General features: G+C 39.0%; 1 protein-coding gene across 1 annotated transcript in view; it reads right to left on the reverse strand.

Annotated features, from left to right (window-relative positions):
- Positions 1-4,455: 4,455 nt before the first annotated feature.
- Positions 4,456-27,547, reverse strand: part of LOC118997426 (A disintegrin and metalloproteinase with thrombospondin motifs 20-like) — a gene marked incomplete at its 3' end in the record, with an annotated part of 30,281 nt that continues 7,189 nt past the window's right edge. Inside the window, exon 3 of the mRNA XM_037061066.1 lies at positions 4,456-4,618. Coding sequence (XP_036916961.1) covers positions 4,456-4,618 — 163 coding nt within the window. The remainder of the gene's footprint in view (positions 4,619-27,547) is intronic.

The raw sequence follows: 27,547 nt of genomic DNA on the forward strand, positions 1-27,547 counted from the left end.
GGGGATGGACTCACATGAATAAGTATGAAGGACACATGGACAATGGCTGGGACGGGGGGCAGAGATGGGAGAGGTGTGGGGAGCACCGGGGGGTGCAGGGCTGGGAATACAAGAGAAAACTGTACTTGAACAAAAGTTAAATAAAAAAATTAAAAATAATAAAAAAATAAAATATAAAAAAATAAAAAATAAAAGAAAATACTGGTCTTGGACATGTCCTTATTTATAATCCTCTGCCTCTAGATTAATTGATGTCACATCCTCCTCTGCCCACAAATTTATAAAATATTGTAAGTGGCAGGCAACTTACAGATCATTAAGAGATTGCAATTTGGTAGCTAACAAGCCAAATTCAGCTCTCATGTATCAAACTTTCCCCACCCCCACACATTTTTAACTTCTCTGTAAAAGTCAAAACATATGGTAATATCAACCCTGCCTTTCCAATGCACCTTTTGCAAGAAGCATGCAAATGCCATTGACCTATGGCTACCTGGACATCCTAATGACTCCCCACTTCACTCATTTCTGGTAACTGCCTGGCCCCTGTAGCTGTAGGGTATCTAAGTTAGAAACCCCTAAATGTGACATTTATATTGGAAATATTAAATCCACTAACTAACTACCCACTACCTATGCTATAATTGAGACAGAGAAGCTAAGGTCTCAAAATCAGTAATAGAGCCAGAGGCAGAACACTCTTCCCTGACTCCCAGCTTCTAAGTGAAATGTGACCTCTGTTGACATCAAAAATGTCTGATTTCCCAAAACAGATGCTGATTAAATCATCATCTTTAAAGACAGGGAAATGATTTATATATGAACATCATTTTATTAAAAAGACAATTCTCATGCATTCATAGAAATATCCAAATAGATTACTCACATACAAAAAAATCTTTACCATCTTTAAGTTGAACAAAAAGCTTTAAGGAAATTATTTTCAATTTACTTCTTTGTGTGCATGCACTTTACTTGTTTGACATTGAAATCCTTTGTTTGAAAGATATTTGCTTCCTTCGATTCAGTCTCCCTGGCTTTTTGTCTCATCTCATTCAACTCAAAAACTATCTTTAAAAAATACAGCTGACAGATAAGTAATACAATAGTAGGAGATCATATGATGATGTCTCTGAAAACTTCTTTGATTCCCCAATGCCTATGGGGTAGCCTACAAAATCCTTAACGTCCTTTGAGATCTGCCTCTGTGTGTCTTCACAGCCTCATCTTCCCCTGCTTCCCACGCTCTTCCCCACACATATCAAGACTTTAAAGATATAAATACTATTCCTGCTCACCTACAGATCTGTTCCAGCCAGCTCTTACAGATTTTGCAATTGATTTGTCATCCATTAATCACAGGCCCAAACTACCAGCCAAAGTTGTTTACCTCTCCTCCCATAATCCAGCTTCTGTGGGCACACCGAAATAATATTAACAACCCTCCAACCACAGACCCCCAATATCTGTGTTTTACTTCTTGTCCAACAGGGCATCCCACCTAACAACTTCCCACCATTGGAGTAACACTGACTTTTGTCCGTCCTTTCCCCTCACTCCTCCCACCTCCTAACCAACCCAGATGCTGCCCCATGTGGCCCTGAGTGATGTGGTATGTGTGCTTGTCTTGGGAACCATAAGTACCAAATTCCTTCCAAGGCAGTTACCTCCATGTCTGCCACCTTACCATACTTCATCAAAACAACTCCTGAGCACATTTTTATATAAACCCTCTGCTTCCCTTTTGCTTAAAAAAGGCCTACAAATCCTTCCTATTGAAGATTAAATGGTTTAAATATCATCCCCTTGGTAAAAACCCAGGGCAGTGTGCTACTCTGCCCCTTGGGCTACTTACCCTATTGTTCCTAACACAGCTAGGGCTGCCTTAGCTCAGTTTTATCCAATTTCTGTATTTGTGGGGGTTTTTTTTCACACTCACTGGGCTTTGAGAACCTCATGTAAGAAAGAACTGATTTACCCAATACATCCTTTACATATATTAGGGACTCAAAGACTATAAGAATGAATTAATGGTGTTTTTAACTAGAAAGAGCACAGAAATTCTAGAGCTGGCCATCATTTCAAACACATTCAGGGGGACATTTCATTTTCACTCACAGCAAGTCCTCTTCTCTACTGCTCTGCAGACATTCTACCCGCCTTCCCCTGGCACTAAGATGGGAGGGGCAGAGTGGCACTGGATGAGAGGGAGGGCAGCTCACCAGGTCTCCCAAGGAACACAGACCAGCTCTGACCTGCTCTCAGAGGATAACCAATAGCAAAACTTCACTTACAATCCAGGGTCTTTTCATATACTACCATCTTTTCTCAGGGCTTCCCTCCCCTTGGTTCTTAATTTTGTTAGTGTGTATATGGGGCTTTTTGTTCACTTTTTAGGTTGTGTGTTTGGCCATTTCCACTGCATGTTACTTAGAATATGTCTGAGGTCTCTGTGGGAGCCTCAACAGCTAGGTATGGGGACCAGATACAACTTGTATGACCTCCAGGCACATGGTGGAATCTGGTGTTGAAAACAATTTAATTCATCAAAGCTGAAGCCAGTATTAATTAAGACATTCTAGGGTCATCATAAATTAAAACCATCAGATATATTTTTAATGACTCTTCCTTTTCCAATTCATCATTTTGGTCCATGTGCTATACTCTTTAAGCCCACCTATTTGAAAAAATCTCCTGGAGGAAGCTTCACCTATAGAATATATAAGATTCTGCAAGTATTTCTTACCAACAATGTGTGAATTGGGAGAGAAAAAGGCTTTTGATAATATTTTATGAAATACATTCAAAACCCTTTATTTTTATGAACAAAATGAGGATTAGCAACTAGTTAGGCCATTAATTGATTGCTTTTAATGATTAAAATATGTATGGTAATTGTATCTAAAAACTGAGGAAATTTAAGAATAGAAAAGAAGGACCCTATCTTTAACATTTTAGTAGATAAATGTTATGGAAAATATATCGTGAATAAAAGAAAGCTAAACTAATGCTTTCTATTTGTTCTTTATTTGTAGTTTTTGTAATAAGTCTTCAGGATAAAAAAATTTTTAAACAAAAGAGTCTGGCTACCCTTGAACCATTTTCTCTCTGATAATGAACACTGACTGTGAATGCAAAACCCTGCATATCATTATGTGAAACATTTATGCATTCAGAGTGTCTACTTGGTGGTTTTCTTCCTGAAAAGCTAAACAATTCATTAAACAAGCTGCTACTGAATGGTAGATCAGAACAAGCATCAGCTGCCTTCTGTAGAGTTCTATTGTGAAGCTGTACCCATTTGTGTTTTCTTTGAAGCCATAAAAATGAAACCCTTATGCTCATATTAAAAGCATAAGAAAGGCATCTATTATGTCAATAGATTTAAAACATGGCCTTGGACACAGTGAGAACCACTCCAAAACGGTACTCTTATAATAGCAAAGGTTAAGAAGTGCACGCGCAGGAAAACCTTCAAAGGCCCACATATCATTATATCCCAAAACAGATGGCATGTCAGAGCTTGGAACTATGGTTTATGGACACCTAAACTCTCAAATAAATCCTTTCTAATCCCACTCTTTTGTGTAGATTTTGTACTTTGATGATAACTGAAGGTGCCTTTCACCATTCTTCACAGGACAGCACACAATGACATGGTGGAGATTCATGTACCTAAACGGCCACAAATTTTAACACGACTTCTGTGCGGTGTACATAATTTTCACTAGCAACAGATTTGTACTTTAAAGATATCTGATTCCTAGGTTCTAATCGATTACAAGTCTTCAACAGTCTGAATTTTAGAGGGAAAAACCACTTTGCAAAACAATGTGAAATTACTTAGTATCCATGCGTATACTCTAGATAAATTCTCAGACACAGGAGATGGGGACAAGACTATCCATAGCAGCATTGTTTATAATAGAGAACAACTGCATACAACCGGGAAGTTCAACAGGAAAATGGAGACATGAACTGTGATGTGCCCAAATATTGCCCGGCAATGGAAATGAATGAATGTCTACTACATACACCAAAGTAGATGAAGCTCAGTTACCATGCACAGCAAAGTAAGTAAGTCACAGAAAACTATACACAGGGTTCCCTGTAAATAAAGTTAAAAGCATGCAAAGTTGAACGTGTTATTGTTACTTAGGTTCTATTTTAATTATCTAAAATTCTGCTGAGAAAAATTAAATCATACTAGTAGGACAAACACATTGAAGTAAAGACTTTTCATTGTTATTTGCTACAAATCCCATACACTGAATGCTTTTTTTGGATTTAAATTCAGTCTGCTACAACAAAATTGCAAATAGACGATTTCTAGTGAGTCAAGAAATTTATTTCATATGTCAGATACTTCAATATTTAAAATATATAAATTCTAATCTGTAAAAAGAGTTAAACAATATCTTATTTTAACCCAAACACTTTTACTTCACGGTTTACCTGAAATGTCACAAGGCTTATGAGAATGCAGAAAATAGTTCCCCTTCCATTCCTGTCTGTATATAAGATGTGGCTTGTTATGGTCATCTTCGTGTTCACTTCCATCTGCCTTCATTATAGGTTCTAAGAAATATTCACCATCATGTGCTTTAAATGTTCCCATCTGAAAATTTAAAAAAAAATAATGATTTAATTTTCTTTTTATCACTAAGAAAAAGTACACTGTGCCGTAGGTTAAAATGCACACACAGAAGCAGGACAGCCAGGAGTCTGTTCATGAATGTCATCAACTGAACATAAAGTTTCCTTTCCGTGGCTCACCTTTCTGCCTCAGCTCTTGTATAAAGTCATAAACCCTGGGCACTGGACAGTATTCCAATGGGCAGAGTTGAGACAGCAGGCATTCCAGGTGTAAAGAATGGCACAGGGAATAATGTCAAAATGGTAAAAATGTCTAGCACATTCTAGGAATAAGAAAACCCATTTAGCCTGGTCTATGAATAGTAGCAGTGTGAGACAAGACATAAAAGGTAGGCTGTGGTCAGAAAAAAAGAGGTTAAATATAATGCTAACAATTTAGAATTTCTAAGCAACAGGGAGCCATTGTAAAGTTTTTACAAAAACCTGTCTTCTGAATTCCAGACTCCAATATCCAACTCACTATTCTATATCTCCGCCACTTAGATAACTAAGTAGCATTCACAACCTTAACATGTCCAAAGCCAGATTCTCGATTTCTGGTTCAAACCTACTGTTTCTGCAAAGCTCTCTATTTCAGTAAATGGCAACATTCTTATTTAGATTTCTCAGGCCAAAAATCCTTAGAGATAAATTGAGTACGGCTCTTTGTTTCACATCCCACATTCAATCCTGACTATTGGACCTTCAAATTCAATCCTTCATATCCTGACTGTTGAACCTTTAAAATATAACTGAAAACCAACCGCTTCTCCCAAATTTTACCATTACATCCATGATGTCCCCCTCAAGCTAAACCAATAGCCCTTTGTAGTCTAGTCCCTACAGAAGAGTGACAGTAATTGCTCCTAAGTCTATACCATTGTCATCCCCCCCCAAAAAACATTCTAATGATTTTTCATGTCACTCCATAAAATCAAAAGGTCTTACAATGGTCTACACTGTCCTGTGTGATGTGCCCACTGCTTTCAGCCTCCACCCCTCCAAGCACACAGATGACCGACCTGCAGTTCTGACTTCCCCCACTCACACCCTGGCTCATCCTAGAGCTGCGCTTCCAGTATCTCTGCTGCTCCTCAGACTGACAAACACACTCTCGCATCAACACCTTTGTACTCATTAAACCTCCTGCCTCAAGGACTTCTCTCTTGTGGCTCTCTCTGTCACATATTTCATGTCTCTGTTCAACATTCGTCACCCTATACAAAATGGCGCCCAACCTCCTATCGCTCTTTTATCCGGTTTCATTTTTCTTCGTAGTATTGATCACTACTGGGTATATTTCATTTGTCCCTCGTCTGGTACTACTCGCCAAAATAGAAGCTCTGTGAGTAGAGCTTTGCCTGCACTCTTTTCTTCATGCCTCCCGTGCCTGCCGGGTACCAGATGTTGGATAACAGTGAATTAATGAGTAAGACCACAGGGTATGAAATGTAATCTAGTAACACTGTGTGTGATGGATGGTGGCAGAGAAAACATTCCAATGGTTGTATGACAGAGAGAGAGAACCCAGAAGGGAGATGACAAAACTTGAATTACGGTGACAGTGATGGGAGGACAGTTGGAACAAAAAGGTTACAAGATGCCACTGCCTGAGAAGAGCAGAAAAACAGTGAGAAACAATTCAGGGTAGAGATGATTTTCTGGGAAAATATAATTTACTAAAATAATCCAGAAATGTTAAAAATCTAAAAGACCCCTTTTCTACCAAACTATATAAAAGTCATATCACAAAACCTCCTGGCCTTGATAATTCCACAGAGAAGTTCCACCAAACCTTGAAAGAGCAGATTATTCCACTGCTTTCTGAACTGTTCCAAAATATTTACAAAATAAAACATTCAAATCATTTTTATGAAACTAGTGTCAACTTACAGCAAAACATGATAAAAACAACACCAAAATTAAACATATATTGTGACGAGCTCATATGTGAATATCAAAATGAAAGTCCTAAATTAGCAAAGAAAATTCAGCAACACATGAAAACAATGATACACTATGAGATAGATTTTATCATAACAATGTAAGTATGATTCAATATTGGAACCCTACTAATAAAGTTCATTACAGTCACTTATGTAAACAGAAAAAAAACACGTGGCTTTTGAAAAATTCAATAAACAACTTGGTTTTAAAAATATCAATAAAATATCGTTACATCGATGCTTCCTTAACAAGATAAACTATATCACAGCCCAAAGACAGTACCATGAAAATCCAAGACCAGGCGAGTCATTCCCACTTAGGTCAGAAATACTAGGGTGCCCGGTATTGCCTATACTAAACATAAGTAGATAAAAGAGATTAGAAATATAAAAACATTGAACACAAGAAGTGTCATCTTCATAAATGATACTGGTATATAACTTAAAAAATACAAACTAACTGAAAACTACTATAAACACTAAGTGAATTCAGTGAGATAAAATACACAGGTTTCAACAGTTTTCACATATAAAAAACAATAACTAGAAGATATTTACAGATATAAAAATTAAAAGCCCAGGAATAAAATAAGAATTTTAAAAGTCTCTGTAAAACGTTAAGGTACTACTAGAGAACTAACTACAAAGGAAAACACATGGTATCACTTGCCTCTCACTCTTGAATACTAGGTATCCCCAGACGAATCTCTAAACATGAGATCTCAAGTTCAATAAAGTACCAACAGACTTTTAATATGTAAGTTGCTTCCAAAGTTCATATGGAAAAATAAAAACACCAGATAATTTTAAAAAAACAATGAGGACTTCTGTCCAAGATGGAGGCGTAGGTGGAAACACTGTCTCCTTGCACAACCAAGTTTAAAGACAACAAAGTTTTAGTAACAAAAACGCAACCAAAACACGGAAAATTGAACTGTACGGAAGTCCAACAACAACGAACCATTCAGCCAGACGGGTAAGAGGGGCAGAGTCAGTGGCTGGCGGAGCGGGGTTGCGCTGTAAAAAGCAGCAGGACTGGACCAACCCAGGCACGCAGGTAGCCGTTGGCAGATCCCAGGTGTGGAGTGGCAATGGGTGGACCCAGTGAGGGCGCAAGGTGGCAAGCTGACCGCAGCCACACATCCACACTCAGATAAATCAGGCAAAGGAGTGAGCAGTAAGACAGACCATGTAGGCTACAGCGATGGGAATTAAAGTTTAAAAGCACCAATTGGAAAAACTCTTGGGGTTGAGGTGTCAGGAGAAGCTCCCAGGCTCACAGAGAGTTTGTTGGAGAGACGCACAGGGTCCTGGAGGGTGCACAGGCCCACATACCCAGGAACCAGCACCGGAAGGGCCCAATTTGCTCGCAGGGAGCAGCAGAGGGGACCAAAATCCGAGACAGAGCAGTACAAATGTCATTGCCCCTCTCTGACCCTGCCCCCACATACAGCATCACAACCCAGCAACCTGGATGGCTCCACCCCTCATACGTAACATGCATGAACAGACCAAAACATTATGGCTCAAAACAGAAGGACAAATCAAAGCCCCAGATCCAATACTTTTAAGCAACCACGAGACAGTCAACTTATCAGATGCACAGTTCAAAACACTGGTGATCAGGATGCTCACAGAACTAGTTGGTTTTAGTCACAAATTAGAGGAACAAATGAAGGCTAAACTAATTGAAATGAAGAGAAATGCACAGGAAACCAATAGTGATGGAAAAGAAACTGGGACTCAAATCCAGGGAGTGTACCAGAAGGAGGAAAGAATCAACCAAACAGAAAACAATGAAGAAACAAGAATTCAAAAAAATGAGGAAAGGCTTAGGAACCTCCAGGACAGCTTTAAACATTCCAACATCCAAATTATAGGGGTACCAGAAGGGGAAGAGGAACAGCCATGAGTGGAAAACTTACTTGAACAAATAATAAAGGAGAACTTCCCCAGTCTGGCAAAGGAAATAGACTTCCAGGAAATCCAGGAAGCTCAGAGAGTCCCAAAGAACTTGACCCAAAAAGAAACACACCAAGGCACATCATAATTACATTAGCCAAGATTAAAATGAAGGAGAGAATCCTGGAAGCAGCAAGAGATAAGGGGACAGTCACCTACAAAGGACTTCCCATCAGACTGTCAGCAGATTTTTCAAGAGACCTTACAGGCAAGAAGGGGCTGGAAAGTATTCCGACTCATGAAATCCAAAGACCTACAGCCAAGATTGCTCTATCCAGCAAAACTTTCATTTAGAATGGAAGGGCAGATAAAGTGCTTCTCAGATAAGGTCAAATTCAAGGAGTTCATCATCACCAAGCCCTTATTATATGAAATGTTAAAGGGACTTATCTAAGAAAAAGAAGATAAAAAACATGAACAGTGAAAGGACATCAAACTCACAGTTATTAACAATCACTCCTAAAACAAAAGCAAACTAAGAGGATAGCTAGATCAGGAGCAGAATCATAGAGATGGAGATCACATGGAGGGTTAGCAACAGGGGAGTGGGAGGAGGAGAAGTGGGGAGAAGGTACAGAGCATAAGTAGCATAGATGGTAGGTAGAAAATAGATGGGGGGAGGGCAAGAATAGTATGGGAAGTATAGAATCTAAAGAACTTGTGACACATGGATATTAACTAAAGGGGGGGAATGGTGGGGGAGGGGTGTGCAGGGTGGAGGGGAATGAATGAGGGGAATGAATGAGGGGAAATGGGACAACTGTAATGGCATAATCAATAAAATATATTAAAAAGAAAAAAACAATGAGATAGAACTAGGACTGTACGGTATTGAAATAGTATGAAGCCATATTAGTGAAATATTCCAAACCTGGCACTTGGAGACCAACTGAATAAAAAGGCAAACAATAAATTTTAAATCATATAGGACTTATAATTAATAGCACTGCAACAAGTAGACAGACATCTGGAAAAAATAATTTAGATACATGCCACAAAATAAGTTCTAAAGGATCAATGATATAACCTTTTAAAAAAATGCATTGCATTTATTGGGGTGACATTGGTTAATAAAATCATATAGAATTGAAGTATACAATTCCATAATACATCACCCATGCATTGTATTGTGTGTTCACCACCCAGAGTTGTTTTCTCCTTCCATCACATTTACCCCGCCCCCTTTCTACTCCCCACCACAACCCCACTGATGTAAACTTCTGAAATAAAACCACAACAGCACTGAAAGGTAACATGAGACAATTCTTTCATAATTTTAAAGTAGGGAATGTTATTCTAATCATGACTCAATACTCATAAAAAAGCTAAACCTCCCTCAGGAAGAACAAAGATTAATACTATACTGAGAAACTATTTTCACCATGAGACTAGAAAGAATCTACATTTTATAACATACTTCAGATGTGTGTCTGGAGAAACGGGCACTCTCATCCGTCACTGTTGAAAATGTGAATCAGCACAATCACAGTGCAAGGCTCTTGACCGTATCACAATTACAAATGTATTTGTCCTTGGACACAGCAATCCCCTTCTGAGACTGCATCCTTTAGATACACATAGATTCATCTATTTGCACCCAAGAGAAATAACACTTACAGACATATTAACTACAGTACTGGTTTTAATTGCACTGGAATATCTTGTGATTATAAGCAAAAAGAGATTATAAACAAAAACAATAACCACTCTATGTAGCAATACAGAAAGACCTCCAACACAATTATTAAACCAAAATATATCATCGTAAAACGGGATGTACAGTTCGCGACCACTTGGGTAACAAAGGAAGAAAAAACTGAATTATTTCTATTTGCCTAGTTGCTACTAAAGAAATTCGAGAAGGATTAGAAATGGTGCACATGGAGGTAGAAGAAAATAGTAGGTAGATTCAGAAATGACTATGGATAGCTTCCTTCATCTGTGCTGTTCCCTGTGCTTAAAACATTCCAGTTCCCACACTTGAGCCCATGCCCGGTCTCACCTTCAAGTCTCAGTTTCCAGAGCAGCTACACAGGAAGGTTTTCCTTGACCAGCTATCTAGCTAACAACATCCCCACACCTCCTGCTGAAAATGTATTACTTCTTTACAATATACTAGTTTTGGTTTCTTAAGAGAATATATTATATGTTGTATTTACATATTTCTTTACTGTTTATAATTATTCTCCCTCACTAGACAGGGGGCATCATTCAGGCAGAGATCTAGCCTGAATTTCCATGGCTTAATGTGGTACCTGACACATGGCAGACAAAGTATAGAGTAAATACTTACTGAATCATGAAAAGCTACCATTTTCTATTCTGTACACTCAACTGGTGAGCAGGAGGATACAAATTTGGACACCTGGGCTGGAGCTAGAATATGCAGGATGCCTTAATCAAGTCCATAAACTTGAGTGACAAAAAAAAAGTTACAGCCTCATCATTAACCTCTAACTGAAATTGAGCATTTTCTTCAGATGTGAACATAGGCAGCCAATCCCAGCAGTACTGTGCTAATAAGAATTTATACTTTTTAAAATTACATTTTATTGATTATGCTATTACAGCTGTCTTGAGTTTTCCCCTTTCACCCCCTTGCACCCAGCACATCCCCCACTCCCTCAGACAATGCCAACGCCACTGTACATGTCCATGGGTCCTGGGTATAAGTTCTTTGGCTATTCCATTTCCTGAGCTGTACTTTACATCCCCATGGCTAGTCTGTAACTACCTATTTGTACTTCTTAATCCCCTCACCTCTTCACCGTTCCCCCACACTCCCCTCCCATCTGGCAACTACCAAAATGCTCTCTGAATCCATGATTCTGTCTTTGTTGTTCTTGTTTGCTTAGTTTGCTTTTAGATTCAACTGTTGATAGTTTTGTATTTCTGCCATTTTATTGTTCATAGTTTTGATCTTTTTCTTAAATAAGTCTCTAACATTTCATATAATAATGGTTCGGTAATGATGAACTCCTTTAGTTTTTTTTCTTGTTTGGAAGCACTTTATCTTTCCTTCAATTCTAAATGAAAGTTTTGCTGGGTATAGAAATCTTGGCTGTAGGTCCCTGCTTTTCATGACTTTGAATATGTCTTGCCAATCCCTTCTAGCCTGCAAAGTTTCTTTTGAGAAATCAGCTGACAGTCTTATGAGAACTCCCCTGTAGGTAACTAACTGCTTTTCTCTTGCTACTGTTAAGATTCTCTTTATGTTACATTAAAACGCAAAGCTTAAAGATAACTATTTTAATATCTTGATATCTATGTTTGCATTTAATTGATTTTGTATTTTACCTTGGCACTTTAACATATTCCAAGGAGAATTCCATTGTTGAATTATTTTCTGTTTGAAGAGAAGTGGGAGGAGGGAGGAAAGTCAAAGCAATTAACTTTAGAAGTTGAAATAACACTGTGCAGCTATGGGAAGACCAACACGAGGGCTGTTTGAACCATCACAGGACAAACTAAGAAGGGTTTGCATCTGTCGGTTGTCAAGGGAGTGGAAAGAAGGCCTCAGAACAGCTGTATTTGTAGATAGATCCCCTTTTTCTAGTCTAGTAAGGCTAAATCACCAAGGGTAGGCATTTATAGTGATTAACTCCAATATGTACAGAAGACATCATTTATACATATATACATATTTTTTATTTATTTTAGTCTAACAATAACCCTTTGAAGTAAGTCACACTGGCATCCTCACTTTACAGGCAAGACATATGAGGAACAGGGGTCGAGTACTTTGCCCAAGTCCTATATCTAGTAAGTGACAAAATGAAGATAGGAACCCAGGTAAGCTCTACATTTTATGCCTTCATCCATTACCCTGTACTAATTATCATTACCAATTTTTATAAACCCTGTAAAATAGTTGACCAATATTTAAGGAACACCTATACTATGTTCCCAGCACAGTTCTAGGGGATAGATAGGCAGGGATGAACATGACAAAAATCTCTGTCTTCAAAGAATTTATACTTATGTGGGAAAAGACAGATAATAAATAGAAATATAGTATGCCAGGTGGCAATAGGTAGAATGGACAAAATAAATATATGGTGATGGAAAAAGATTTTACTTTGGATGGAAGGTACACGATGCAATACAGAGATGACATATCAGAGTTGTACACTTGAAATCTATATAATCTTATTAACCATTGTCACCCAATATGTTTAATTTAGAAATTCAAAAATACAAAAAATAATAAGACAAGGAGATAGCAGCAGAGGGTGCTGTGGAGAGGCTGAGGCCAGAATAATGAGGAGGTAGCCATGGGAAACTGAGACAATATTCCAAACAGAAGTAGCAGTGACTGAAAGGCCCGGTGATGGTTCAAAGCTCAGCAGGTTCGAGTGACAGAACAGTGAGGCTGAAGCTGTGTAGCAAAAGCTGCTAGACAGGTGGGGATGTTTGCACTCTTTGTGCTTGACATCAAAAAGTACTCATCATGCTTCAGAATATATAGATGTACATTCATCTACATCTAAATCTTTGCAGCTTTCTACATAGAAGGCATATTTCCCTGAAGAACCAATTCAGAAGTAAATATGAATTACTGAATTATAAATACAATGATAAGCATGGTTTTGGTGAATGAGGTTTCACTTCCACGTCTTAACTAATTTTTAAATATCTTAAAATTATGTAAAGATAATTTTGAAATCATTGCTTTAAACTCATTGTAAATAAAACACATTAAAGTCCTGGCTGGTGTAGCTCAGTGGATTGAGTGTGGGCCTGCAAACCAAAGGGCTGCTGGTTTGATTCCCAGTCAGGGCACATGCCTGGGTTAGGGGCTAGGTGCCCAGTAGAGAGCGCTCAAGAGCCAACCACACATCGATGTTTCTCTCCCTCCTTCCCTTCCCCTCTCTCTAAAAAGAAATAAACAAAATCTGTAATGAAAACACACATATTTCAAATTATCTTTAACTGAATAATCACAAATCCATTTAAATGACTGTGGCAATTATTAAAGTTCTCTTTACATTCATAATTATTACTAGATCTGTGTCTCCTCAAAATATAACAAAGTCTTTTCTATTTTTACAGTTCCCAAACCTAAAAAAACAGGTTATCTGAAACATACCAAGCAATCAATACATATCTATAGAAATTAACATTTTTCTAACAAGTGTGGTTAAACACTTGTATTTCCTCCCATAAACTCTTTAGAAATCCCCTTTTTCCTCTAACATTCTTAAGTAATGGTAGTTGGGACTTGTCTGAGATAGTTACATTATTTTATTTCAGTGCTAAAAAGTAAATTGTCTAGGCACTCTTGGTTATGTAATGTGATAATATGCTGCATTATACATTTATATATACTGAAATTATAGTGCTGAAATAAAAAGATATATATATATACATAAACACACACACATATTCAGAATTCATCTATACTTGCGTGCTTTTCCAGTGGCCTATAGATACTCTGGAATATTTAATTCTACCAGTGCCTGCTTTCTAAATATAACTACAGCCACTTCTTTCCAAAGTATACTAGATTCCATCTTTGTCTGCCTTTCCAGAAAGAATTTCAGCTGTACTTATAAATTGCAAAGACACCCGTTTTGAAATGTCAGTAAATGAACCCATGAAAAATAGCTTTCTGCCTGTTTAAAAACCATGCTGAAGATGGGAAATGTGATAGCATCTTGCTAAAAGATACAAATAGACATGAGGCAACCTGTCACTTATCTAAATGCACCTAGGAAACCACTTTGAAATAATGCGACACTTTTCCCAAGGATGTTGAAAATATTTATACCTTGGACATTTTTGCACTCATCAAAACCTGACGACGAGGTGTTCCTCATCTAATGTTTCTACAAATCTGCACACGGGTCCAGCCTGCAGTCCCATGTGAGAAGAGAGTACAGTTCTATCCAGAGGCCATGGACGTCTCCTTGTGGGGCTAGAAATACTGCCTTTATAACTCAGAAACCTTTTCCTCAACAAATGCTTTATGACTCAAAATACTAAGTTCAAGAATAAATGGCAGATAATTTGTCCTCGAACCGATTTCCCTGTATTAATCAATGAAGGAGTTAAAAGTATTTTACTTCTACCAATTTTCCTGTAATCTGCTCCATTGCAGAGGACTTTCTGTTCAAAGAATAAAAATATTAGAGCTCTGCCTAAAGGCTCCTAAGGAAGCACTTAATATATTTTTTTTAACTTGGAAAAGAACCTGGTAAGGAATTGGAATGGGAACCTAGTAAGGAACGTAACAAAACAGGTGGTTCATTGAATTGCATTTAGATCATGCCATATTTTTAGCAACTGCCTATCTGCAGATGGGTACTACAATTTGATTCATGAGAAATGCCAATCAAATTCCACATACTTTCTTTTGAGAACTGTTAGAAGCAGCAAAACTAGTTTTCACTTGGGCAAGCGTTTCCCAATTATTTGGAGCAATGATCTCCTTCCTATTTGCCAACTGTTTTGAAAGGCAGGGATTGCACAACTGGTTTTAATTTGCTCTCATAGGCCAAGTTTTTTTTATATGTTTAGAGGATTTTTATACAATTGTTTTTCCAAAATGTTCTTATTTCAGTATTGTGGCATTCACCCATATATGTTTTCCATTCATCCATATATTTTTTTTCCCAAATACATGGTGAACACATGTACTGTAGCAACAACCAATAATGTACTCTCTGATTTCAGTGAAGGGTAAAAACAAGTACAAAATATAAACCATTTGGACTCTTTTCCCAAATCATTTATAGTTATTACATTAGGTAATTAGAGAACAACATTCACAAATAAGGTACTGCTGAACAAGGCAATTAGAGCCTATACTGAGAAGTTATTTTAGTAACAAATTCCTCCCAACTATTAATTAAATTGGATTTTCACTTAAGGGCTGGATCACTAGTAATTACCACCATGAAGACTAAAATATTTAGTTTTTAAATCTTTAATCATGTCATGAGAATCAGTGTGATGTTATTTGAAATAAGAGAGCTTAAGTATGTTTCTTGGGTTTGCACTCATGGAAATGGGCAAATTGCTTTATATCTTGAAACTTCAAGGTCTATGACCTGTAAAACAAAATAGAAATAATTCTATCTACCGAATTTCCTGAGAAAGGCAAAGTGTGTTACATAATGTCAATAACTGTTTTAAAATTGAATGTATTTTCCAATAGGATAAAAAATTCTCCACTAAAACAGTTGTTACAGCCACCCTTTTTACCCTAGGCAAATTATATTGTTACATCAGAAAGGTCATGGAGATTAACTGAGGTTCGCTTTTATTGGGGGGCACTCTGTGCGATGCAAAAGCCGTATCACCCTCACAGTGTGTCACTACAGCACCACTGCTCACACCTAGGAAACACTGTGTTGTATATAAGCCCACACTGAACCATATGAAGAATGTAAAATTGGCTCCAGAAATCTAAAGCAAAATATTCATTGTAAAGTTTTTGAAAAGATGAGTTGTCTCTAGCAGCACTCTTTATTCCCTGTTCCCTAGCACAATTCCAGGTCTCCAGTAGGAAAGTGAGAGGAGACCATAAGGAGGGTGTGGTGCTGACCTCACCTAAAAAAAAAACACACACACACACACACTACTCTCCCCACCAAGTCCTTGCCCGTCAGAATCAAGAACATAAGGCAAATACTTGAGACTCATCTACCCAAGATTATGTAGCCAATAACCTGGATTCAAGTAGGGTCCCAGCAATAACAAGAACTATATTCTGTACTGTTTCTCTTTCTTATAGGCACTGAAGTGTTTCTGAGGTCACATGAATGCACTAATAGTGGGGAGGACTATCAAAGAGATGGCCACATTCTTGTGGGGTCTGGATAGAGATTCCCAGGGAAGCCTTTCCTAACCTCTTAAAATATCTGTAAAGACACAAAACACAAAGTCAGCACAATTGGAAATTTAACAATAAACCACTGAGAGCTAATTTGTCAGTGCATAATGAAAATATGTTCATGATACTGTCAAATGTTGTAAGTCAATATTACTTGAAGCAATGTATATCTATAGAAACACAAAGTCGCATAACTGCCAGGCCATCTGTCATATACATGCCATATATTTTTTCCTAGTCTATCTTTTAACTTACGGTTATTTTGACATATGGTTCTCTCCAATTATTATTTAGGCAAACAGTTTTCAATTGTTATGGCTTTTATGTTTAACCTACCTAAAGATTACAATATATGCAATGTTTTACATCTTTAACACAGCTAAAGTAATTTTTTTGGTTTCCCAGTAAGGATCCAGTATTTAGCTTTTCCTTATAAGATATTCTTGGCATTCACAGATTTAACATAAATGCCTTTTAGGCTTAACAACTGTCACAGGAAACTAACTTGAAGCAATTATCAAAAGTTGATCTGCCATCAGAATCCAACCAGGTTTTCAACTGATTATACAAGGTGGGGCAAAAGTAGGTTTACAGTTGTTCATATTGAAAAAATACAATAAATAATACAAGAATAATCTGTTTCACATACTCACAACTGTGAACCTACTTTTTGCCCCACCCACTATTGTCAAAAAAAAAAAAAACAACCCGTGAGCCTGGACTAAAAAGGCCTTGAGAGCCTTTGTTGTAACCAACAGACTCTCAGAATCACCCCAGCACTCCTGAAGTCCGTCAGAGTCTAGTTTAGATGTGGCCATGGAAGATGGACAGGACCACTCCAGAAAAGAGAACCAGGGGCCTTAGTGACTGCACTTCCCAGAAAGATAAATCAAGGAAGATAATCTAGAAACTCTCCTCCTGCCAGGTTAGTGGGTCTCCACCATCTCCATCCCCCGGAAGTCCAGAATTGCTATAAATCGGTGACAACTAAGTATCTCCCTCTTTCTATAAGAAGCTAAGATGATCAGCTTGCAGCCATGCTGATCAAGCTGTACTTGGGCTTGGGGAAGTGCAGGTAATATCTTATTAATTCTTCACTTGCTAACCACAAAAAGCTACATCTGATCTTTATGAAGAAGACTATTTATCACCCAGAGATCCTGGAATTGGAGCCAGAGACACTGCCCCTTCAGAGCTGCCTTCTTAGACAAGATGAGAATGTTTGATGTGTAGGCAAAGAAAGCCAATGGATATTTGGGGAACAAAAGGACAGCCTGTGGTAGAGACTTTTTTGTGATCAGCAGTATCTGTTGTCCCCTCTTCTTCTTGGGCTAATCACTCTCCTTCCTTTGCCAGCTTTTTCCATCAAAGTAGAGCCAGGCAAATAAGTTTCATCAGTAGAAGGTGCACAGAAGTATGTCACCTCGGGATTGATGCAGTCAAGAGCCAGTATACCTCTTCCATGCTATTGCTATGGCCATAAAGTATTCATGTAGCTCATGAGTATATTTATTACTAGATTTAATACACTCGTAATAAGGACATTAAGCACCAACATCTGAAGGTGCTGGTGCATGAATCACCAATATTTGTTGAACAAGAATGAACAATCTGTATCTTTCTCTGTACATTAATATGAATCAGGCAGCTTAATTAACTATATTTTATGGAAAACAGTAGTTATAAGCAAAACAGGAGTAAGCCACAAGTTAACAAGAGTGCAATGTGAGCCCATATGAACACAATTAACTCAGCTATCATCTGAAAAAAACTTAATCTATACATTTTTAAGTATATCCAAGTACATAAAATAAAATTGCTAATATAATTTTCCTGCACTAAATGACTGATGTAAAGAAGAGTTAGCCTAATTATTTGGCACATATTAATAAACGTTGCTTTAGTTCAATGCATTCATATATGTATTGAGGATTTCTATATGCTGCTCTGTATGCTAAAAAATATGACTATGGTCCCTACACTTAAACTCTACAAATGAGATAAGAGTGTGGACAACTAACTACAGTTCACTATATTATGCATAAAGTGTCCCCTGCTAAATCAAAGGCCTGCCAGCTCTGTCTAGAGAAGAATAGAGAGTGAAAACAAGAAAGGCTCAAAGGCTCATTTCTCAAAACAAAAAATGGATCTGGAAGGATGGGTAGCAGTTTAAGGGGAAGGACATTCTAGACAAAGAGTAAATATAAATTCAAACGATTATGAAGATTAAAGTAAACCTATGACAGAATCAAATAAATGTGTCTAGAATTACCTCTTTCTTGCTACCAGTTCCTCATGTCATTACTGTTCTTGGTTAATGACCACAGGACCACTCAGTCATTTATATCAGAGTCATTAGAACCATCTGGTCTCTTATGGTCCTAAATTCTTACCAAGGTCTCCTAAAAGATTGTCCAAGTTCAACACTACTGACATTTTGATAATCCTTTTCTGGAAGAGACTTTTGTGCAGTAGGTTCCCCTCCCCTGCATAACTGTGACACCCCAAAGTATCTCTAAACATTGCCAAATGTCCCCTGGGAGGCAAAACTGCCCCTCAGTTGAGAAACACTAGTCTACAGTAATGCACCTTCCATGGGAACTCACTCTTCCTCACCGGTAAAACTACATTAACTTCAAGTGGCCTCTTCCTTACCCATAGGTGACTACAACAGTAGTCCTCCTAGTAACTCACTGCCTCCTTTTGTATCCTGCACAGTGTTGCAGAAGAGCCCTCCTAACACGTTGAACTAACCCACCATCTGCAGCCCAAGCCCTCATTATTCACATTGCATTTCAGGCCTTGGTCTGGTTTCAACTTCCCCCTTTCACCCTACTTTTCAGCTGCATAGACTCACAAGAAGCCCTTAAGTTTTCCTATCCACATATGTTCATTCATCCCTCCAAGCCCAGCTGAGAGGCCTTGAGCAACACAGGTCTTATAACACTCTTCATTGCTCCCTCCTCAAAGTTCACACAGCACTTTTTGTACTCCTTGACTATTTTCATTGTTTGTTTTCCTGGTGTCACTATATGGTGGCCCTGAGAATGTTGGGTATAGTTAGTCAGGGGTCCCAGTTGCTGGGCTTTGGAATGCATAAGTAATTCTGGGAGTTCACAGGTTACAACAAAAGCAGTCAAAGCTTTTTCAGTACAGACTCATGGTTTCTTTGACAATAAAATCCCCCCCAAAACCTTTGTGCCCCAGCCATATCTCCCAAGTGCTACTCCAAGTCAGTACCTGTTTGTGGCAAGGATGCTAAGGGTAATGCATTCTTGGGAGGCATGAGACTCTTCCAGCCAAATGTGGCTTGAGGCATGCTTCACTGAGCCTTACTTAGACCACCCAGCAGCCTGGGAAGTTTCTACCCAACATTCTCATCTTCTCTCTTCACCTATTTGACTTTATCACTCTCTCCTTATTTTTTCTAATACAGGCACTCTCCCAAAATAAAATCCTTGCACATTTAATTGCATCTTGCCATCTGCTTCTTGAAAGACCCAACTAACACTAGACTGTTAAAAGCAGAGGCATAAAAAATTCTCCCTAGTGCCCTGGCTGGTGTAGCTCAGTGGATTGAGTGCAGGCCTGTGAACCACACGATCATGGTTCGATTCCCAGTCAGGGCATATGCCTGGGTTGCAGGCCAGTTCCCAGCAGGGGATGCAAAAGAGGCAACCATACATTGATATTTCTCTCCCTCTCTCCTCCCCTTCCCCTCTAAAGATAAATAAAATCTTTAAAAAATTCTCCCTAGTTTTGTTTGAGTACTTGACTGCACACATGAATAACTAAAAGATATCCCAATACATTTTCCCAACCAAAAAATATGAATACATAATGACATGTGTAATGATCTGGGACTATATTAGTTCAAGGCAAACAAAGTTTAAAAAATAAAGTTTTCCCAGAGGAGACAAAAACCAGTAAAGATGCTAATAGTTTCCCAGGTAATCATTTTTTGTCTGAACAAAAAGTTACTAGAGCAACTCAATAATCAGTCACCAGAGAGGATTAGTGTCTGACATACTGCAGAATGGTTTATATAAGAAAAAACTTCAAAAAAGAACACATAGCCACTGCAAACTACTCTGAGAGAATACTGTATAAGTCAGCTGCAATGCCTGGCTTTATGACATCTGGAAACTGTTTCTTTCAACCAAAAAGATTGCATTGCTTTAAATCCCACCAAGAAATGGTGAAGTTAACTGTCTAGGTGGTCAGGTCAGTCCCTGAGGGCCTTCAGGAGAAGGGAACCCACCAGGTAATATGACAAGAGAGGGAATGGAGCACAGGGGTTGTGACCCTGCACAATTTACACATGCTGATGTGACAAGTATTCACCAAAACGGTACCAACTTCATAAATGCTACCTTTTACTTTGGCAAGAGCATATGAACACTAAGATCAATACTACAACCATGAAAATGAAATATATAGTTGAATGCAGGAGCATTAAGACCTGATAATTATACATTCTGTATTAATGTACAGAGTCCAGCACAAATAACACCCCTTTTATCACAAAATCATAAGCATGTAATTCTGTAACAAAACAATATCACACTCAAGCACATCGTATGATGTTTTAGGTGAAATGTGTATATTGCTGTCCATCTCCTGCGAGACATTCATGTATACTACCAACCACACTCAATGGCATTACTTCTGCCAGACCATGTATGTCAATGGACTGAAATCAAAGTCTTATTAGCCATTACATTACTTAATGATCATTCCAGGATTCAGCTCCATTCTAACCTCTCCTATAGATTTTAGAAATGTGTGAATAAATTTCTATTAAAAATATTCAAATTATGTGATAAACCCTTATGAGAAAGAAAAAGATTTTTAAAAATATTTTATTCATTTTTCTTTAGAGGGGAAGGGAAGGAGAGAGGAAGAGAAACATCAATGTATGGTTGCTTCTTGTGCATCCCCTGCTGGGAACTGGCCCCTGCCAGGAACTGGCCTGCAACCCAGGCATGTGCCCTGACTGGGAATCGAACCGTGATTGTCTGGTTCACAGGCCCGCGCTCAATCCACTGAGCTACACCAGGCAGGGCTGAAAAATAGAGATTTTTTAAAAGCAGACATTATACACACATGAAGCAATGTCTGGCAGACTCTTAGCCCCTTCTGGTTCTTTGGCCCAAAACACTTCAGAAAACTAAATAATATCAGTTATGGTTCAGTGATTTAATGAACTAGAAAAACACGTAAATACCAAGATTCTAAAAGTAGAAAAAAATTAACCATATACAAATTAAAAGAAAACATTAGTTCACATGTTTAGAGTTAAAGCAACATTAACAACTAAAGAGAATGTACATATTATGTTGTGGTATCGATTTTCTAAAATAGTTGTATGTAAAGGGACATTTTGAAAATAATTTTTATTTTTATCTAAAAGTCGCATTTGTTAGCAGCCATCAGACAAAAGAAGGGTGGATGCTATCTCAGCTAGAAAGCTGGAAGGGGCATGACTCAATAAATGAGATGTAAAAGAGGAACTCTGTGGATTCAGAAGAAAAGGGTGAAGAAGGCAAAGGAAACAGTAGGGAAGAGGCATTTGTGCTTTTTCCTTTGGAGGGTTATGGTCTTGGAGACAGAAGGCATTTAGACAGCTGAAGGGGATGGCCAAAAGAAGTGTTTCAGCAGATGTGATTCAGGGAAGAGATGCTCTGAAAGAGTCCCCAACACACACACACACACACAGAGGTGTGGTGTGGCAGAGTTTGGCAAATGGAGGAACCAAGTCCCCCTTGACTTCCAGACCCTCAGAGGGGTCTGGAAGGTTACCAATAGCATCACCAAACCACCCTACATAGGGAGGGTGCTGCAATAGGAGCCAAAGTATACTTATGTATCAGGGCTACACAATGAATGTGTCAGCCAGACAAGAAATCATATCAGTGCTGCAGCCAGAACTCAGAGGGGTAAGCAACACCAGTGAGAGCCCAAGAGAAGAGGGGTCAGTGAGCCCAAACTGGGCAAAGAAGAAAGGTCACAGTTCTCAGATCCTGAATTCAGCTGCTAGTAGCAGGATGCAAAGAGACCAAAGCACAAAGGACAGAAATAAATAAAATAAATAAAATAAAATCAGAAACCAGAGTAACTGGAGGATAGTAGGATTTTCCCACCGTCCTCCCATACAAAGATCTCAGAACACTTTATGGCCCTGTATGGGGAGAGTTTTCAACAGTGGTCAATGTATGCTTAAATCCAGCAACATATACACATTAGTATAAAAAAGTAAGGAAATCACAAGATTATTTCAACATACTCAGGAAGAGCATTTGATCAAGTACAACATCTATTCATGGTTAAAAACAAAACTAAAGTAAAGCAAAGAGTAACTGCAGTAAAAAAGAAGAAGAAGAAAAGCTCTCTAAGTTAATAAGACTGACTCTAAAAATTCTTCAATTTAGGAGCCCTGGCTGGAGTAGCTCAGTGGATTGAGTGCGGGCCTGCGAACCAGAGTATTGTGGTTCAATTCCCAGTCAGGGCACATGCCTGGGTTGCAGGCCAGTTCCCAGCAGGGGACACACGAGAGGCAACCATTCATTGATATTTCTCTCCCTCTGTCCTTCCCTTCCCCTCTAAAGATAAATAAATAAAATCTTGAAAAATATCTTGAAAAAAAATTCTTCAGCTTAGGGTTTAATGGATTGACAGAGGTCAAAGTTAGATCGTCACAGTCACACTCACAAAGTCCCAAAGATATGTTGGGAAGCAAACAGGAGCAGGGCAAGGTTAGCATTATGGACTTTTTGGATATTGTATCAAGACTGATCTGCAAACAACTCAGTTGGGCCAGGTTGTGGGTACCACAATTTTATCAGCATCTAAAACTTAGTTCTGAGACTAAAAAGAGGAATCTGATATAATAAAAAATGGACTCTAAAATCTGCCAAAGTTCTGCTATATGATGAAACTATTAATATAAAGATAGTTATTGACAGAGTTAGGGTAGAAATAAAATATACAATCAAAAAATATATATACACATACACATATATACATATATATACATATATAATAGAAAGGTCAAAGTAATGTCATGAATCTCATTAATAATTTTTATTATAAAGTTGGCCATAATCACACTAGTAATTATTTTTAGATCCTGGTACCTCTAATTATTGTTGTATTACTGGAAATTTTCTGTCTCTACTATGACTGATGTACCCAACATAGTCTTACAAATATAAATTAAAATAAAACTGAATTACATAAATATGAAAAAAACTTTAAATGTTAAATCAAATTAAATTCTGATATATCAACAGGTCTCTCACAAGCAAAGTACATATATGAATCAGATTAATTATGCATAATAAGTTAGGCCACTATATCCAAATTGACAGTGAAAAGACAAGACAGAATAAGCTCCTGTTAAGACTTAAATATTTCCAACTGTTTTCTGATTTCAAAAGGGGATGTTGAATAATCATGTGAACTATGCCAACATTATGAATCAACATGAGCAGAAACATCACTCCTAATAATGCTTCCCATCTGGAATGGTTTTTCCATACTGAAAAAATTCTAAGTCAAGAGAACATATTGAGATTCCAAGATGGCTAGAGAATAGGTGGAAGCTATACTCACCTCCTCGTGGCACCGAATTGTACTTACAACTAAATTATAGGGCAATCAACCTGATAACCAACTGAAGGACAGCTAAACAGGAATATTAAAACCAAGGATTTACAGAAGAAGCCACATAGTGACTGGTAAGAAGGGTGGAGACACAGAGAGTGCTGGCCCCTGCAACCACATGTGGTAGCTGAGAAGCCATAGAGATATCTCAGCTGCAAAGGTTTCCTTTGAGGAGCATGGGGTCTCAGTCTCACTATGGGACTCCCAACCCAATGCAGTAGGGCCAGGAAGAGGGGTGCATAGCATCTGACAGTGAATACCAGCAAGAACTCTGTCTGCCAGGAAGAGGAGGGAGTCTACTAGAAACTCAGGTACTCTCTTAAAGGGCCATCTTGCTCTCAGACTTGCTCCTTGTAGAGGGCCTCTTGTAGAGGGGTGACTCAGGGGATGTGGGAGTCATGAAGAGAGGATCTGGGTGGTACAACACTGAGGGAAAATCTGGAGGGTCAGCTATAGAGGTTCCAGCCCTGAGTACCTATGTCACACACCTATGTCATGCCCTCTGGCATGATCTTCCCAGGGACAAGCACTCCTATTCTTATAGCAGTAGCCCATACCGCCAACTGTTGGAGACATAGCCCTGCCAAGTTCAAGTCCTGCAGAAAGGTCTGTTGGCTGCACACAACATGGATCTTTGGTGCTCTCTTCCTATAGAAGCTCTAGGCAGACACTCAGACAATGAGTTGCTTGACTTTGGAATGGGGGCCAGTTTGCCAGCCCCTGCTTTCAGGCTTGGCTGGCACCAGCCCCTGAGGGAGATTGTTTTGATCTGTTCTCTCAAGTTCCAGTGGCCCTGCCCTGCTGAGCTCAGTTCTGTTGGGTAGGGGGGTACAGGGTGGGTAGTGCTGCTCAGGGTGGGAACTTCACAGCAAAAAAGTCTCTCAGAGGCTCCTGTCTGGAACTTTGATGGACACTGGGTTGAGCACTGGGTTGTGTGGCTCTGGAGCAGAAAAAGGCAAAGTGCTTGCCTCCCTCCTGCAGGATGGCCAACACCATGCCCAACAGGATATTCTTTTGATCTGTCCTCCCAAGTCTGGGTGGCTTGCCTTGCTGAACTTGCTCCTGAAGTGGAGACATCCAAACTGAACCTACAGTGCATTCTTCCTGGGGGAGCTAGAGTCGGAAATTCTGGCAGACACTGAGTACTATGGTTCTAGAGTAGGGGTACTTCCCCCCACTGAGGGCCTGACCACCCAGCCCCCAAGTAGGAACCCCACTAGCCCCATCTTCCCTACTCTGGTTGCCTTGCCCTACCATGCTCATAACACTGTGGAAGGGTCTGTAGATCACAACCCTTCCACAATGTACAGTGGATCCTGGGTCCACTCTACAGTTTTCTTTGGAAGGCTCTGGAGCAAGTCTCAGAAAACTCAGGGGCCTGTGGAGCAGCCGACAAGTGGAAGGAGACCTCAGGAAGATTTGGACCTTTTACTGATCTGTCCCCAGGTCAGACCTGGAGGAAGCTGACCCTTGTACATAGATTAGCCCCTCCCAAGCACACCCAAGCCCAAAAGAAGTAGACACAAACAGTGAACATCATGGTAGATCCAGACAGGCAGCCCAAGGCCAATTATACACAATAGCTGATATTGACCTGTACTGGAAGCACACACAAGTGCACCCAGAACCAATGCAACCAATGGTGGGCTTCATTACCACACTAGAGCTCAAACCAACTATCCACACAAGCAGCATACCCAAAGTGGGATTTTGGTAGGCCTCAGGGAGCATCCCCTTAACACAATGATCAAGATCTTAACACAATGATCAAGGTCTATTTATAGTCAGCCAGCCTGAGGGTTAACTCCACCTGTGAACAGGCTGACAGCCTTCCAGACCCAACTACAATGGAAGGGCACACACAACCCACTCAAGAAACATTTCTGTAGTACCTAGCTCAGGTGATCTAGAAGACTGCACCACTGAGACCCACAAGACCCCGATATCATAAAGCCATGATAACAACTTTGGGAGTCATAGCAGACTTACCTAATACACACAAACACAAAAAGGCAGACAAAATGGGGAGACAAATAACTATGCTGCAAATGAAAGAACGAAAGAAATCCTCAGAAAAAGAAATGAAATGGAAGCAACCAAGATATTAGAAGCAGAATCTAAAACAATGAGTATAAAGATGCTCACAGATCTTAGAGGATGAATGGATAATCTCATGCAAATTAAAAACACAGTGAGCGAGCCTGCGAACCAGACAATCTTGGTTCGATTCCCAGTCAGGGCACATGCCTGGGTTGCAGGCCAGTTCCCGGCAGGGGGCAGTTCCCAACAAGGGATGCATGAGAAGCAACCATACATTGATGTTTCTCTTCCTCTCTCCTTCCCTTCTCCTCTAAAGATAAATAAATATTTAAAAAAATAATAAAAACACAATGAGATACCACTTTACACCACTCAGAATGGCCATCATGAACAAATCAACAAACCACAAGTGTTAGAGAGGATGTGGAGAAAAGGAAACTTTAGTACACTGTTGGTGGGAATACAGACTGGTGTAGCCACTGTGAAAAACAGTATGGAATTTCCTCGGAAAACTGAAAATAGAACTGTTTTTTGACCCAGCAATTCCACTGCTGGGATTATATCCTAAGAATCCTGAAACAGCAATCCAAAAGAACCTATGCACCCAATGTTCATAGCAGCATAATTTATAACAGCCAAGTGCTGGAAGCAACCCATCAGTAAATGAGTACATAAAAGATCTGTGGTACATTTACACAATGGAATACTGTACAGCAAAAAGAAGGTGCTCCTACCCTTTGCGACAGCATGGATGGAACTGAAGAGCATTATGCTAAGTGAAATAAGTCAGGTAGTAAAAGACAAATACCATATGATCTCACCTTTAAGTGGAACCTAATCAACAAAACAAACAAGCAAGCAAAATATAACCAGAGACCTTGAAATTAAGAACAAACTGACAGTAACCAGAAGTTACTGGTGAGAGGAGATAATGGAAGAAAAAGGGGGTACGGTTTTCAGGAACAACTATAAAGGACACATGGACAAAACCAAGGGTGAAGTGGTGGGACCAGGGGAGGGAGGTGGGTATAGCTGGGGTAGAGGGGAGTGGTGGGAGGAAAATGCAGATAACTGTACTTGAACAATAAAACAGGTTATGAAGAAAAAAAAGGAATGGTCTCAGTGGGAAATCAAACAAAGAGGCAGTAAGCATTAGGAAGGACATAGAAATAATAAGAATCAATCAGGAATTAAGACTACAGTATCTGAAATGAAGAATACACTAGAAAGAATCAATAGCAGGTTAGATAAAGCAAAGATTCAATTTGATGATTTAAATGACCAGAAATAGAAAACACTCAAGGAGAGCAACAAAAACTTTTTTTAATGAAGAAAATCTAAGGGACTTCTGGAACAGCATCAAGACTAGCAATGTCTATATCATAGAGGTAGCAGAAAGAGAAGAGAGAAAGCAAGAGATCAATAAGCTGTTTGAAGAAATAATGGAGGAAAACTTCCAAAA

This window comes from Sturnira hondurensis, unplaced genomic scaffold (genome assembly GCF_014824575.4).
Source record: "Sturnira hondurensis isolate 20B ecotype Veracruz unplaced genomic scaffold, ASM1482457v3 Scaffold0013190, whole genome shotgun sequence".
Lineage (NCBI taxonomy): Eukaryota > Metazoa > Chordata > Mammalia > Chiroptera > Phyllostomidae > Sturnira > Sturnira hondurensis.